This window comes from Panthera uncia, chromosome X (genome assembly GCF_023721935.1).
Source record: "Panthera uncia isolate 11264 chromosome X, Puncia_PCG_1.0, whole genome shotgun sequence".
Classification (NCBI taxonomy): domain Eukaryota; kingdom Metazoa; phylum Chordata; class Mammalia; order Carnivora; family Felidae; genus Panthera; species Panthera uncia.
In genome coordinates, this window is record NC_064817.1 from 6,738,152 (window position 1) to 6,755,466 (window position 17,315).

Below are 17,315 nucleotides of genomic sequence, written 5' to 3' on the forward strand. Positions count from 1 at the left end.
TTTTTTTAAATAAAAAAAGAGAAAGATTTTAGGGAATCAGCGTTGCTTCATGATTTGTGGGGGGCATGTAGGGCTGGGGCTGGGGAGCGAAACCAGACGAATCGAAAATCCTGATACCCCCCGTGCCTCTCAGATGTGCCCCCAAAAGCACTCCAAATAGCTGAAGATAGTAACGGTGTTCCCCGGGGATACGGGTGAGAGGTGAAGTCTTTCTGGAATCATCTTCTCCTGCCCTCACCTTCTTCGGTGCTAGTGCCCTTGGCGGGTCCTGGCCAGCTGTGCCTCCGTGAATTACTACGGGCCTCCTAGTTCACGTCTCTGCTTCTAGTGTTGCCCTGTCCCACTCCCTCGTCCCCAGCACTGCCCGACACGGCTTCCAACCGATCAGATGGCAGTGTGGCTCCGCGTGACGCCCAAGTCCACAGGGGAAGATCCAACACGCTGTGGCCGGGTCTTTACTGCGGGTTAGGATTTAGAGACTGATGATTAAGGACATGTGCTTTCCGGAACCAGACCTACTCGGGTTTGAGTCCTGGTTCTATTTCCCTGTCTTCACGTCTCCCCGTCTCCCCTTCCTCACTCAATTCTCCAACCAGGCTTTCGTAGGTGGTGTCTCCGAAAACGCCTGGCCATTCTAGGTCTCTACAGGTTTGCGCCTGATCAGGTGGCTGCCTGGCGTCCCCTTACCTCTCTGATACATACCCACTCTCTTTCGAGACTTAGGCCATCATCTCCCCCAAGACGTTTTTGTTACACCTGCCGCTTCTGCCCTCTGTTTCCCCCCTGCTCGGGCGGCTGGCCAAAGCTGTTCTCGACGTTTCACGGTTTTCCCCCTTACACATTCTTGGAAAATGGTTAAGATTTTAATAAAGCTTCCAAGGCAGGCCAATTAGGGAGGGGAGGGTCCGAGGGGTGAGGAGGGAAGCCTGGGAAACGAGGCGCTAAGGAAGCTGGGGGGTCCATTTGTTGGCATGAGCCAGTGACCTTCAGTTACTCAGAAGCAGGGCTCTTCGCCCATCACTCTTTTAATTAATCCTACACCTGATTTCTTTTTTAAGCATCTCACGTCTCAGAACTGTGTCAGAATTACACGGGAAAGAACAGTGTGGTGAAGCCGAGAAGAGGTTTACATAATAAAAGCACATTAAGTTGATACTGAATTTTTCAAAACACTTCTTTGTTGAAAAGTGGCTTCTATTCTATTCTATTCTATTCTATTCTATTCTATTCTACTTTGACATGCTCTATTTTAATTTGCTAAAGAGGCTTCAAACTTGCTCCCCTGAAGAGCCACTTCCTCTGGTCCTTTTCCATTTACTCAACTCAATTGAAATAGCTGCGGGGGTGGGGAGGAGAGATTCCTTTGTGATCACCTCTCTGGCCAGCAACTGGGGCGATGTGAGATCATCGCATTGTCTCTGATGCCAAATATCTCACGGGCCCCAGGGAGAGAGGGGCCTCTCCGTGTTTCAAGGAAGGGCTGAAATTCTTCCCAGGTGGGGCCGGTTACTAACATTGCTTGCCTCTCCATTTTATTACATTCTTTTTTTTTTTTTTTTTTACATTGTGAAACAACACTCGAAAAAGTACATAAAACTAAATGTATGATACGATGACCAAACCATGTGACTCCCACCCAGAAAGTAGCCACCCCGCTTTTATCTCTAGCTGTTACACGTTCATATGTATCTCTAAGCAAAAGAATTTCCTTTTATCTTTCAGTTATGAACATACAAACGGACTCGTACTGCGTGTATGCTTTGGTTTCCTGCTTCTTTCTCTTACGTGTTTGTAAGATTCATCCACGTGGTTTGCTAGAGATCGTTAATTTTCGTCGCTATTTGGCCAGCTAGTTTTGCTCGTAGAGCACAAGCGAACGCCATCATCTTCTTGGTTAGGAACGGCAGCCAATAAATACCGCGGATTCTTTCCTCCCTTGTCTTCCCCTGATGCTTAAATTTAGAAACGCAATCTATCCGGAAACAGTCACCAAACAGAGAGACCGATAGGGTGCACAATACTCACTAACGACATTGGCTTGTCCGGTGAATATGGTGTATTGGAGCTCATAGGAGACCACACTGAATTCATCATCGGACGTCCAGTGAACGGTGATGGTGTCGTAGGAAGCTGTGCAGAGCTCTTCTCTAATTGTGGGAGGGTTGGGAGCTGTGGGGATCAAGAATGCTCATCAGCAACGAAGCAGGCACCTCTGGGATACGTTGCAGAGGAGATGTGTGACAGTCAAAGCAGGCCTTTCTGGACAGGTCCATCAGGACCACCGTCCTAGAGACGGTGGCCCCAATCCAAAGCACATTTGGTTGGCTGGTGATCGCTGTGATTTTTAACAGGTAGCGTGACTTCGGCCCTCCAGGAGGGACTTGTCTCTATCGTGAAAGCAGGTTGAGGAGACTAAGCGACTAACACTCTTGTCCATGCAAGAAAACATGTTAGGCAGAAAGTAAACGAGATGAACTTTTGGGATTTCATCCGTAGCGGGGGGATGGCAAACTTTTTCAGTAAAGGGCCAGATGGGAAATGTTTTAGGCTTTGCAAGCTATATGGTCTCTGTCACAACTACTCACCTCTGCCTCTGCACTACAAAAACAGCCACAGACAATTCAGACTCAAACAGACATGGCCAGGTGCCAGGAGAACTTTAGTTACAAAACCAGGTGAGCGCTAGATTTGGCCTGAGAGCCAAAGTTTGCCAACCCGAGGTATGTGAGGCCACGTATCTTATGAAACCAATTGGAAAAATACTGATGTTCGTTATTCCATAACAAACCTGCCAAGTAATTGTTTGAAAATTTTCTTTCATTAGGTGTTTTTTTTAATTTATTTATTTTTGAGAGAGAGAGAGACAGAGACAGAGACAGAGAGAGCAAGCGTGTGTGTGTGTGTGTGTGTGTGTGTGTGTGTGTGAGTGGGGGAAGGGCAGAGAGAGAGAATCCCAAGCAGGCTCTGCACTGACCGCACTGTCAGTACGGAGCCTGACTCGGGGCTCAGACTCACGAACCGTGACATCATGACCCGAGCCGAAATCAAGAGTCGGACACTTAACCGACTGAGCCACCCAGGTGCCCCTTTCATTAGATGTTTCGATGCCTTATAAAAAAGAACCCTTATTAGTGTGGCCCTATTTTCTTCTCAGTTTTTAATTTATAGGTGATATTTCAAATTAAAAAAACATGATGAACAACCGATCATATCTAAGAAGTACATTTTCCTTCCCCGAAGAAAACACTGGAGAAGGCTGCGATTTTATGTCTTGAACACAGTCTGGAGCAGAGAAGTCTAAATCCTACCAAAATAATTATTTTAAGTTGATTTAAAATCTACCGGCTTGATTTCAGTAACTGGTTTTATGAGAAGAGTTTGTGAGCAAGAAAAAGAGTAGGCAGTGAGTGCTTTGCACCGGCAATAATCTTTTAGAGCAGGGGTTGGCAAACTATGGCTATGGGCCAAATCTGGCCCACTGCCTATTTTTGTAAATAAAGTTTTATTGGAACACAGCCAGGCTCATTCATTTACGTATTGTCTGTGGCTGCTTTTGTGCAACAGCAGAGTTGAGTAGTTGGGACCATATGTCCTGCAAAGCCTAAAATATTTACCATCTGGCCCTTTATAGTCAAAGTTTGCCAACCCCTGACTTAGAGAACTGATCCAGGCCTTTATTTCCACTCTTCTGGATACTAGAACCTAACTTCAAAAAAGGAGAAAATTGCAGCATTCTACAGATTGGTAGCAGCCTCAGTTTACATCATTGCAGAGTTCTTTCTTGCTTTAAATTGCGATTAGGATTGATGAGGCCTGAGCAAACCCAAAGAAGGAGAAAAGTCTGTAAACATGGCAAATTTAAGACCCTAACTGTTTTCGTATTCTTCCTTTTGCCACCTGACGGTGTATTCAGGACAAATACGGTAGGCGGCCAAGTATGAAGTATGTTTGCTGTACAAAGTCACATAGACCAGCTTTGTCTCTTGGTTATTGGATTCTACAAACATTATTAATGAGCACCTACCCGTGGCAGAGGCTGCATTAAGCTGTGCATTAAGACAGAAAGGCTCTGTAGAGCCTTTAAAGCATTCTTTCTGGAATATGTATTTACACACCTATCTCCTGAAGTATCCACATGCAAGACTTAGCGTCATGCGCTGTGACTTTGATGTGCATGAATCAGCGACACCAACCCGGAGATGCATTCTGCGGGGGAGGCCCGGCCGCACCATAAAACGTGCTTCCAATTGTCCGTGTTCGTGTGGGATCACCCCGCCTGGACCAGTGGAGAAATGCTTATTCTCCCATGATCTAAACAGTTCATTGAATTATTTTTTCCATCCACCGCTGTAGAAAGGTTGTGTTCTTTCTGCATTGCAATATATGATTAAACATAAAGAAAACTTATGCTCAAAATAAGCGAGTGGCTGGGAGGCACACGGCAGTTGCTGCAATCGGGGAGGAAATGTCACCTCTCCGGGTTATTAACTTGACATACCGCTTAGAGGCATGTCACAGGGAAAAAAAAAATCTTGTTTTCACAGCCACACGGGCTAACCCTGTTTTGATTATCAGCCCAATGGGTTTGTCCTGAAAAGTCAATACCTAATTTACGGTAAATGAAAATAGCACCATGCTCCCAATTTCAATATTCATGGACCGGGTAGCAGAGCTGTTATTTTCCTGCCTCTGTCATAAACAGGACACAAGAAATGGCGGGCTCATATTCCGCAAACACTTCATTTCCTGCTTACGAATGTCTGATAGGCTATTTGGACTTGGCAATATCAGCCAAGCATCCTATGTTATGGCCAGGATCGCTGTTATGTCTAGAAGTGGACCAAATTTGTATTTGAGGTTGACAGTTAAGAAGGCATAAGAGCAGGTACCCCATGTGATCTTTCGTTTGGCATAAACAGGCATCGGGGATGATACATGGTGTGCTTGGTACTAGTCGGGGCCAAGTGCTTTCACATTTTCTCCTTTAATCACTATTCTGGCATTGGCTTAGAGATTAGCCCATGAAGGTGTGCCCACTGAAATACCATTAAACAATTCTTGGGGAAGGGGAGGATACACTCAGGTCAACGAGACACTGATTTTGTGCAGAAAGGCCAAGTGCCCAGCCAAACAGTGTTTCGTTCTTCTGTGTCCTTGGCTGTGACCTTGTGACATGGATCTGGCCCATAAGACACAGGTGGGAGTTTGCTAGATGGGTCTTCTGAGCAAGCTTCTCATTTTCCTAATAACCCAAGACAAAGCTGGCTCACGGATCTTTGTCATCATCTCCCCTGTGTCCCTCTCTTTTTGCCTGTAATTTGAGCATAATGCACGGAGGTGGGGTAGTTGTGCTGTGATCGATCGTGTGGCGAAAAGGCAACACAGTGAAGACGGCAGAGCAGAAAAAGAAGAGAGCTAGAGTCTGAGGTCGTCAGTGAGCCGCTACCCAGGCCCGGGACACACAGCTCCGTCCTCCTGTTCCTGGGATACAAACACTCCTTGATGGGTTTAGTCACTGCTAAGTGGATTTTCTGTTGTTGCGATCACACTCAATCCCAAATGATGTAAGAAAAAAAGAGCTTTTTTTAATCGGATGTCATTATGAAAAACAGCTTGGCCAGAGAAAGCACTGTCTAATGCAGTAGCCACGAGCTCCATGTGGCTTTTTAAATTTCAATTACATTTAATTACAGTTAAATAAAAGTAAAAACTCGCCGCACACATTTCAAGTTTTTGATGGCCCCATGTGGGTAGCGGCTACCATAATGGACGGTGTAGATATAGAACGTTTTTATCATCGTGGAAGGTTCTATGGGGTAGTTAGTTTAGATAAATCTCAGAGTGAAAAGCTTAAAAAAGGAGGGCAGGGTATTCATAAGTGTTTGAAACCAAGTTTGGTTCCTTACTGCAAATGCATTTTTGAGTCAACTTCTTTGAGTGGTGTGGTTTGAAAGAATTACAGAAGATAAGAAGTTTGTGGGATGACCGCTTCCCTTGCAAATGCAGAAAGGCTAAAAACAGCGCCTCGGATGCTTGTGAAGAAAAAACCTGTCTGGGTATAACGCCCCTTGGATATAAAACTCCTTGATTTTGATCCACAGACTGTAAAAACAAACTATACACAATGTTCCCTTTCTCCTGCTCCGTCTTTTCCAACCACTCTCCCCCAAACACACACACACACGCACACAGAGCTGGAGTCGAGAAGCTGATGCCATGCTAACTAAGCCAGGGATGTGGTCTCTCGAGGGCCGCCTGTCCTGAGTTCGGTGCACATCTGGCTTCACTGTATACATGGAGCTTTCCTGAAGTCATAGGCACCGGTGGGTTTGGCTAACACAAATAGAGGTCATCTAAACAGTCCACATCCTCCCAGCGAATGATTTCAGTTCTCGCTCTAGAGGTTGACAGCAAAGAAAAATCTGGAAGCATGGTTAGGAATGGGAGGAGGCTAAGGTTTTCTTTTATTGTTGTTTGCTTTTGTTTCTTAAGTTTGACCCAAAAAATGCCTATTGGAAACATGGTACCAGGAATTCGCGTGTGATTTCTGGGACGTTTGCCACGGTGACCTTTGCCAAGATGAAATGCGGTCTTTTACGAGAAAGACCAGGAGGTCTTTGGGAGTCTGTACAGACCCAAGCAAATGCTAACTCTGCCAAGTCCTTGGCTACCTGACCTCCCGCAAGATGGGTGACCTCCGTCCTCTGCAGAATGAGGCTGACAACACTTGACCTCAGTTGGATGTTGGGAAGATTAAACAGGCTCTCACATACAAAAAGCCGGAGCAGGGTAGACACCCAATCGAAGTTAGCTGCCAAGTTTTTCTCTGGCAAGACACCGTGAGAGCCCGATGCCTTGCTGAGATGAAATGGAAAATAGCCACACTCCCTTATGTATCCCTGCGATGGCCAACAGAGCCATTATTTGTGGTACCCACACTCTGAGAGGGAGGGAGAATGGTGGTAAGTATGTTTTCAGTTATTGAGATTCTCCTTTTTCCTCTGTTCCCAGTTTGGTCTCAGACTGTACTGTTTTGAGTGAAAAAAAAAAAGAAAAAAGAGTGCCAGAAATTGTTTATGGGACTATTAGACTCCATTCCTAAATCAGAAGCGCACCCCTCTGGTTTTTAGGGAACGGATCTGGGGGGCAAAGTATGCGTATCCCCGAATGTACACAATATTAACCCCCCCACACACACACACTCACACACACACACACACACACACACACGCAAGACATTACCTGTAAGGTAATCCAGACATTCTAGCAACTTCTTCTCTCGGGAAAAATCTAAGGCAAAGGTGTCAAAGGTGTCATTGAGGTTGATTTCAGGAATTAGGACCTGGGATGATGCAGTTGCCATGGAGACTCTGTAATGTAAACAAAACAACATTTTAGAACTGTCAAGATGGCTTTCGCTGTCGCTGCATAGGAATGAAAGACAATAAAAGGACAAGAAATACCATTTTAAAACCGTGCTGTTTTCACACGTGAGCCTCAGAAAGGATCTTGGAGTGGCACAGCACAGGAACACCATACTAATGAATGGAAGCTCAAAGACCAGGCAAAGGAATTGGGTAAACAGTAGAATAGCGTTCTGCCCCCCCCCCCCCCGCCGCCTTTCTTTTTACCTCGGAAAAAAATTCCCCACGGAGGTGAAAGAATATTCATATTTCATGTTGCTGTGTATTTAACAGCCTGGCCCCTTCACATCTAACCCCAGCGAGAAGCTCATAGCTCCGGGCATTTCTTCACACATCTGTCTGGGAAACGGTTTGTTCCTTTCAGACCCGACCCTGCTCTACTTCAAAGAGGAGTCTCCAAAATTTCAAACTGCATAAAAGGCAAAGTGAGGATTAAAAAAGAATGTTTCCAGATATTGGATTAGTTTCATCAATTACCAGCCCCTCTCTGAAATACACATTAAGAAAGGAGTTTTCTCCCTGGCTCGCTCCATTCTCCTTGTATTCATTGTTTTGCCCCATATTCCCGGCAGATGCCATGAAAAATATTCATGAGCTTTCTCTCACATTCCTCCAACGGACACACCGTTTCTCCTCTTCATTTAGGGTTGCTAGTTAGAGTTCTCGTTCATAAACTCTACGGCAAGGTACTGGTGGGTCTGACTCTCCTGCTATGTATGAGAGATCTCCCGAGAGGCCTGTGTTGAGCTCTCAAGTCGATTTGCAAAGTTCGGTTACTAATGGCAGAACAATCTGACTAGTTTAAGAACCGCAGGCGATTCTCTTAAAGGCAATACAATTGTGGCACGATGTAGGCCACTTCTGAGCATATCAGGTTATGCCAGCCTCATAATCTTGGTGATCTGGGTATTTCATTAAGTTTGGTAAACACCACCATTTATACAAGGTCACAAAGCTGGCTGGCCCCAGCCAGGAGGAGAATTCCAGGCCTCTACTCTTCCGTTTAACCTAGAAAAATTTCAACCTCGTTACCTAAGGGGATGTAGCTCCTTCTATACCTCTTAGTGGCTCTTAAAACTTTGTGTTTTATTTTATTTCAAAAATTTTTTAATGTTTATTTATTTATTTTTTTTTTAAATTTTTTTAACGTGTATTTATTTTTGAGACAGAGAGAGACAGAGCATGAACGGGGGAGGGTCAGAGAGAGGGAGACACAGAATCTGAAACAGGCTCCAGGCTCTGAGCTGTCAGCACAGAGCCCGACGCGGGGCTCGAACTCACGGACCGCGAGATCATGACCTGAGCCGAAGTCGGCCGCTTAACCGACTGAGCCACCCAGGTGCCCCTAATGTTTATTTTTGAGAGAGAGAGAGAGAGAGAGAGAGAGCGAGAGAGAGCGCACAAGCATGGGAGGGGCAGAGAGAGATACACAGAATCCAAAGCAGGCTCCAGGCTCCAAGCTCTTAGCACAGAGCCTGATGTGGGCCTCGAAATCATGAACTGATAGATCACGACCTGAGGTGAAGTCAGCCACTTAACCAACTGAGCCACCCAGGCGCCCCGAAACTTTGTATTTTATAAACATAATATATTTTCGGGGCGCCTGGGTGGCTCGGTTGGCTGTGCATCCGACTTCTCAGGTCACGATCTCCCAGTTCGTGGGTTTGAGCCCCGCATCGGGCTCTGTGCTGACAGCTCAGAGCCTGGAGCTTGCTTCGGATTCTGTGTCTCCTATGCTCCCTGCCCCTCCCCCGCTCACACTCTGTCTCTCTCTCTCTCTCTCTCAAAAACGAATAAACATTTAAAAACCCTTAAAAAAGATAATAATAGTTACACCTGTGAAGTGCTCAAAATCCTTAGAAATAGAATTTCTATACTTGTACTTCTGGTACATTTTCAGTTCTGTGGAGGGGAGGGAAGGAGACAGGATAATTAACAATGTAATAATCGAAATGATATTGGGATCCATAGATGAACGTTTGAAGAGGCATAAACTCTGGAAAGAAAAGTTTCAAGTGTTTCAATGAGGGTGGAGAGTCTAAATTCACCACCTCACCTTTTCACCAAGAAACAGTAAATAGCAGAGTTACGGGATCTTGTTGGCTAAAGATTGCGCCCGAGGGAAATGGGCAAATTATTGTGACTAACACACCTGCTAATTTAGACCGATGGATAAAGGGACGGTTGCTAGGCATTTTTTACAGATGGTCAAACTGTACTTAAACATGCTTTCCTTATGACCCATAATCAGAAAAACTCCTCAAAACTCCGAGAGATCCCAGGATTATTCAGCAAATATTTACTAAGCCCTTAAAGTATGCCAGGGGCTGAAGAGCCCGACATATTTGCATCGGTGCAGAAAAGTTAAAAGAAATGCTCTAACGGCATTTGAACTCCTCAAATAAAAATTTCAAAGCGAAACCCCAATTAGAAGGTCTTGGGCTGAGAGGACCTTAAGGCCTCTGACTCTCGCCTTAGCACTTGCCCAGTCCAGGGGCAGAAGCTTCTGTTCAGGCTCATCCAGAATAGAGTTCTCCCAAGTTTCTCCGGGTCCTATGGTCCACAGGTAACTAAAAATGTGCTTCGGTCACGTGACAGGGTTAAAAATGCCTGTCATCTTGATGGTGGGAACTTTGCGGGGTGGGAACGGAAAGGCTGAAAGTCCCTAAGCCTGAGAGGCAAAGACTGACAGCAAGGATCTGCGGAGTTACTGCAGCCTTTAACACCTACACAGTTTTTTGATGGAAGGAAAGATATTTATCATTGGCTACAGTTTCAAATTCTTAATTGGAGTGATGGGCGAGGGGAGAGCTGCCAGATTCAACATTTTAGGTCACGTTTTTATTCCCCAAATCCTTGTTGCCCGTCTTCTGGCCTTTCAGATGAGCTGCCAAAATCCACCAGGGCCATCAGTGTTAGGCCACTTTCGCAATTCTGTGCCTTCACAGTTGTGTGTGTGTGTGTGTGTGTGTGTGTGTGTGTGTGTGTGTACACACATGTGTGCACATGCCTGTAGGTGTATGTGAAGCCTTGGTCATATTGAGGCAAATAAGGACTTTGTGCCCTATGCTGATGTTTAAGAGGGTGGACTGCACATTACTTCTGTTTCTGGTTGTACTTTGATGGCTCTAATCTCTATAACACTCTGTTTGCTAGGAGCCACATGGGGCCAGTTTTCCAGAAGGTGGATGTGTCTAGAATTACACTGCTTACAGGGTTTCTGTCAAATAGTCCATGTCAGGGCAAGATGCTCTACCCTTCCTGCTGAATATCGCCCCCATGCCAGGCCCCCGACAATGGCACTTAAATGGGTCGTCTCTCTTGGGCGAGAGGGCACATCACCACAGTAAAACCCAGCGAGGTCTCATGGCAACAAAATGTGGTTTACTTGGGTCTGCTCAAGATTTCCCGGATGCATTTGGCTCTGGAATTTTGTTGTTTTAATACCAATTAACACCCCACCAGAACACTCTTCAAAAACCACTCATCACATGTGCTTAAATTCTTAAAATCAAGTGACATCTTGCCAGAGCTGACAACTGGAAGCTCTGGGCTTTATATTTGGGGTAAGTCTGATGGATCCTTGAACTGCTTAGGTGTTCAAGGGCAGAGGGGTCACTCTGTGGGGTCGGACACCCTCCTAGAAGGTCTGAAAAATGGGTACCGTTGAGAGGGAAGTTTCCTTTAACACTCCTCTTGAGAATTCGCTGCGAAAACTTCAGATTTCTCATAACCAGTAGACCAACTTTCTTATGCTTCAATTCAGTGAAAAGTTTTGCTTAACGTGACTTTGTAAAGACGCCCATACAATCCTACAAAAGACCTATACGTTAGCATGGCTTGAGAATGCGGTATGTTATACAATCTGTTTGCATCAACTCAGTGAGTAGGAAGGACGGGAATGAGCATTTGTTGCACGTTCACCTTGGGACGGGAACTGGAATAATAGTTTTACTACATTATCTCATTTTGTCCCTGTGACAACTGCATTAGGTAGGACTCTTCGACCTGTTTTATAATTTGTTCACTCATTCATTCACGTCAGGCAGTTTGCTACGTGCTGGGGCTATAATGGTGGAAACAAGATGGCTGGGGTTCCGCCTGCTAGGAACGTGCGAGCAAGATTGGACTCACAAGTGTTAAAGGAGCAGCCCCAATGCCGTCCGTAATTACTGCCAGGCAATGAACACAGAGCCGGACACTTGATTCCAAAGCACATGCATCTCCTACAAGGTAAAGCTTGAGGGTCTCTCTCCTTTTTTTTTTTCTTACTGTTTCTAAATCAAAAAGCTTTTTGCAGTTTGATTCAGCCTGTAGGTGAACATATCCACTTCAAGTGGTTTAAAGATGTCGAAAAACCTCCCCCAAGTCTCACTTTAGGAAGGCTTGCAGGATTCCAAGTTTGTTCTGGGCTTTCCACCCTTGACTAGAAGAATAAAGATGGTTTGGAAGTATACAGGTGCCAACGCCCAAGGCAGACACAATAGGAGGCAGAATCATGAAGTCACGTCCCAGAGTGGAATGCTTACTAAGTAAAGGATTGAAGAGTTGAGACAGGCAGAGACCAGCCCCAGAAGAGACACACAAGGCAGGGCCGTACCGACACAATGAACTCTGAAAACTTAAATCCAACATACAGTATGGAGTATCAATGACGTTAAAGGCCTATTCTTAGGATAGGATATCAGCAGTATTATCAAAATTACCGATAGAGGTAGCTATTACGAGCCCACTCCTCTTAGCAGAAAATACCTCACGGATAAACCCCAAAGGATCGCAGTTAAAAAGTGGCAGTGCTGGGATCTGCCCAAGTTTCCCAGGTCCTAGTCCAAGCCCCCTGCCCTTTCCCTTCATTCCAGTCCTAGAAAGAGAAAGGCTCGGGAAGTGACCAAGAAGATTGACAAATGAAGACAGAAGAGAGGGGCTGCAGAAACGGGGGGACGAAGGATGTTGGCAAATTTTTACAGGTACTATGTCTTTAAACTTTGATGGAAGTTTAGCCTTCTCATAAACAGGCGGCCGACTTTCTTATGTCTGGACTTAGTGCATAATTTTGCTTATTTACAATAATTTTAGGGGTGCTTGGGTGGCTCAGTCAGTTAAGAATCAAAGTCTTCATTTCGGCTTAGGTCAGGATCTCACCGTTCGTGAGATTGAGCCCTGCATCAAGCTCTGTGCTGACAGACAGAGCCTGTTTGGGATTCTGTCTCTCCCTCTCTCTTTCTGCCCCTCCCAGGCTCACCCTGCTGCATTCCCCCCCCCTCAAAATAAATAAACTTAAAAAAAATAATAACTTTATAAAAGTGCACACACAATCACAGCGAGAACTATGTATTAGTGATGCTTGAGAATATATTGCTCAGTTGACCTTTGAACAATGGGGGGGTGGTTAGGGGTGCTGACCCCCACCCAGTTGAAAACCCATGTATAACTTTTGATTCCTCCCCCGCCAAACATAACTACTAATAGCCTACTGTTGACCAGAAGCCTTACTGGTAACATAAATAGTCGATTAACACATTTTTTTGTATGTCATATCCATTATATTCTGCATTCTTACAATACAGTAAGCTAGAGAGAAGAAACTATTATTAGAAATATTAAGAAATATTATTATAGAAAATATTATTAAGAAAATCATGAGAGAAAGTACATTTACAGCACTGTACTGTATTTATTTTTAAAAATCTATGTATAAGTGCACCTGTGCAATTCAAACCCATGCTGTTTGAGGGTCAACCGTATTATATAATTCATTTGTAGAAAGAAAACTCAAAGTCATGTTTCTGTTCTTGAAGAGATGGGCTTGTTACGGGTGGAGGTGAATGGGACCAGTTATACCCTGCTGGATCTGAGGGAGATCACATGTGGACATTCATGTGCTTATGTTACACTTCAAAGGTAGGTAGGCCTTCTTTCAGAATGTTCTTTTTTTCTTTTAATATTTATTTTTGGAAGAGCGTAAGCAGGGGAGAAGCAGAGAGAGGAAGACGGAGGATCTGAAGTGGGCTCCACGCAAACAAGCTGACAGCAGTGAGCCCGATGTGGGGCTCGAACTCATGAACCGCGAGACCATGACCCGAGTCGAAGCTGGACGCTCAACCGGCTGAGCCACCCAGGTACGCCCAGAATGTTCTGTCTTAACTGGTATGGGGCCACATTCTCTGCCCTTGAGAATTTCTTCATATTACACGTGATCAAATTTTTAGGGATTGCTGAGAAATGCACTTCACAGTAGCCATTTCATCTGGCCATCTCATGATTTAAAGCTGGAGAAAAGTACTTGGATCCCAGTTGGAAATCATGACATAGTGTAAACACCGTCTAGTAGACTGCCCTAGGTACACCGGAGTTATTAGTGGTATTTGCACTTTCTAACTTTAGGATGCATATAAAACAATTGGATACAGTCCAGATGAGAGCTGGGAAGACAATTAAACGCTTGGAACCTAGGAGACACGAGGAAAGAAACTGGCTTCTCTTAAGAGTAGGGACATGATCATTTTAAGGATATAACCAGCTGCTATCCACGTGCTTTGGAAGAGATCAGGTATCGGAACCAATCGCGGAAGAAATCTTTCTCAACTATAACAACACGGCGAGGCCGGTTCAATACGAGACCAGAGTTGTCAAACTACTACTGTACGTTACTCTAATTGAAAGAAGAGCGGAAACGGAAATATCAATGCCTACCTGTACACGACATTTTGAGAATTAGCACAGTGGCCGCCACAAGCAAGCACTCAACTAATGTTGGCTTTCTTTCTCTTTCCTTGAAGAAATTCAATTCATAGGATGGTATTTTCCCCCCTGGGCCAGGGGTTGGCAAAATACAGCCAGAGGGCCAAATACCTGTTTTGCGAAATGTTTTTAGAAACACCCTTTAGACAGTGTTTCTGTACTGTCTAAGCGAGGCTGATAGAGAGCTATCACGGCCGGGTTGAGCAGCTTCTAAGGAGACCTCATAAGTTGCAAAGCTGAAAATATTTACTCTCTGGTCCTTTATAGGAGTTGGCAGACTCCTGCTCTAGGATAAAGACCAGCATGAATGAGCTGCCTGGGGTTGTCCGGTGATTGGATTCTATTATTGCTCTGGATAAGGGAAAAGTGACTCTGAAAAGCAGAATGAATGAGAGGTCAAGGGCACTGGCAAGGCTTGGAGATATCATTTAGGTGAGTCAGGTGCATTTTGTGGCTCCACGAAAGCTGCTGTAGGTTTTTGCATCAGGGAGAACAAGTGATTCTGTACCGATCAAGTACTCGGACCAAGGGAGCACAGACTCCCACCAGTTCTACTGCTGAACCGTCCATTCAAATAATGTTATCTCCATGTTCCCTGCCCTAGAATAAGCCACACATTTCAAAGAAAGAGGTAGGAGACTGACAGGTGGGTCCGCTCTCTCTCACATGAGTCAGCTTTGACCTTTCAGAATTGGCGAAGCTTCTCGACCAAATAAAAACAGGTCTAACGGAAAACAACACCTGGGAGTTCGCTCTTTTTTTTTTTTTCCAAACAGATGAGCCCTGAGATGGAAGAAAAGATTCCCTTTTATGTCTTTGCCTTCATTCTGATTCTTTGTTATCAAGCGTACGATAAGATCAGGTCTGAGAGTCACAATAAATGCTGGTTTTGTGCCACCATAAGCTTTCTCCCCCCAAAAAAGCAAGGCTGATTTTATTCTTTCTAGCTGGTGGACTCTTGTTTCAAAGGCCTTGAACTCCAGGGCGCTGCTGAAAAGGCTTTGACATGTCAAAGGGAAGCATCTTTAGCTGGAACAAAGCTGCTCAAAGCCTCTATTCTCCCTGGTACTCAGCCTTGAAAATGAAAACAAAAGCAAGGGGAGGGCAAGGCCAACCAATCGCTCCCCAGACACAGGAGCCCAGCGGCTGAGAACTTCCCAGCAGCCCCCGAACTCACCTCTCAGTGATATTCTTCGCCGTCTGTAGGAAGCGCGCATGATCGTTCTCCTTCAGAGAGTGTTCCGCTTGGGAGATAAGTGATGCCGACCGCTCAATGCACTGCTTGCAGTTTGCAATCTGCTGAGCCAGTTTGCGGAGCCTCATCACCTTGAAAAGAGGAGATGGTTACACGGGTGGGCTCGCTTAGGGAAAACGCATCGGGCCGGACCCTTCTGATGCGTGCGTTCTGTTGCACGTAAGTTGTCCTTCAATAAAAGTCCGACAAGCAGGCAGAGACATATGGAAATCTCCGATACGGGACTCCTGGCTTAGACAGCCCTTGTCTCCTTGGAGAAGCGTTGCTAATTTGTTTTATGGGAAAATACTGAATGGCGGATTACTTCCTTGTTGATGGGGAAACAAGGTGTTGCCCCATGGTAAGTTACAAGGGTCACCAGACCTCTTCCCCCACTATTCCACTCAATTACTGAAAGATCACAGGGAATGCTGGAACTTTCTCTTATCTCAGGTTTGCAGCTGGGCCATCAAGCAAATAAAACATCTCCATAGGTGCAAACGTGTGGCTTCAGTAAGAACCATTTTCTAAAAAGTTCTTTGCAATCCATGTAATAAAACTGTGATGTGAAAACATGAGGTATTACTATTTCCCACGCGATCTAAAACTCATGTGTTAAATTCACAGAAAGAGAGCGTTTTTTCCATTGATTAATATTTTTCCTGTTGAGCAGATGAGAGAAGGCCAAAAAAAGCACAGCTGGGCCGTTTCCCCTCACTGGGAACGTCATTTCCAGGCACTTTGTGCTTACTTGATAACTAAGAACTATTTTGATAAGCGTTTCCCAGTCGGGATAAAAATGCATGTTTGGTTCCAACCTCCATTCCGATTCCTGATCCTGTCTTGCTTGAAAACGACCCTCAAACGTAATTGACCGTAACCTCTGGGGTAGGCCAAGATAAGTGCACGGTAACCCACTTGACCATGCGCTCGGGTGTTTGAAATGTGCTACGAGATGAAGCCCTCGGGCCAGAAGCCAAGTTAAAATTAGATTGCTAATTAGAATTGCCGAGCGCCGAGCGCCCGGTGCCCTCTCCACACAGCTCGGGACAGGTCTTGGCCGGCTTTATGATCATTCCGGAATGGAAACCAGCCCTGGGTGAAAGGGTAGGGAGGAGGCCAGTTAATCTGTCTTACAGACAGGGCTGGCTCCAGCTCCCTCCAGAATTCCTGCTAACTCCGAGAAATTCCTTCTTTCTCCAAGTCATCATTACCATTCCCATGCAGCTTTAATCGGAGAAAAGGAAGGAAGGAGATGTCAGAACTCGAGGCCTCTAAGGAACATCTGATTCCAGCTATGTCGTACTGCAGCAAACAAAGGAAATGAATATGCTGCGCTGAGAGACCGCGGCCACAAAATTTCAGGCAAGAGTGAGAAAAATTCCCGAAAGGAGAGTTAGAGAATGAAGTGTCAAAACCTTGGAGCAAACGGTATATGATACGAAGCCTGGCAAAAGGCTTCACTCATCAGAATTCTAGTGACCCTCCGCAGCGGATTAACCGTGGTCGTGAGTTGAACGAAGTGACGCTTAGTTTACACGAAACTGAATTTAGCTTCTAACGTGAATACATCCAGAGGAAGCAAAATAACTGAAGAGTCCCTCGAACAAACCAAGTGAATGGAATATTTGGAATCACACAACAGAATTAAAGATGTTTAATACCATTCTAACAAAAGACACATAAGGTCGCAATATTCCCTTGGAATAACTTCGTGTCAATCACTTATCCTTTCAGTACGCCGGTCAGTGATCCCATGACTACACATCTAACAATGCTTGAACTCTATTCTCTTCTTTCTTTTCTTCTATCGTGATATTGGAAATTAAAAGTGACATTAAGAGGAGAAGGGAGGGGCGCCTGGGTGGCTCAGTCGGTTAAGTGTCCAACTTCGGCTCAGGTCATGATCTCAAGGC

At 45.2% G+C, this 17,315-nt stretch overlaps 1 protein-coding gene across 2 annotated transcripts in view; it reads right to left on the reverse strand.

Annotated features, from left to right (window-relative positions):
* MID1 (midline 1) overlaps positions 1-17,315 on the reverse strand; it is a 148,310-nt gene that overhangs the window by 18,451 nt on the left and 112,544 nt on the right. For both annotated transcript variants that reach the window (XM_049643416.1, XM_049643415.1), the window contains exons 5-7: positions 15,343-15,491; positions 7,243-7,370; positions 2,026-2,169 (exon numbers count right to left, since the gene is read on the reverse strand). In XM_049643416.1, coding sequence (XP_049499373.1) covers positions 2,026-2,169; positions 7,243-7,370; positions 15,343-15,491 — 421 coding nt within the window. The remainder of the gene's footprint in view (positions 1-2,025; positions 2,170-7,242; positions 7,371-15,342; positions 15,492-17,315) is intronic.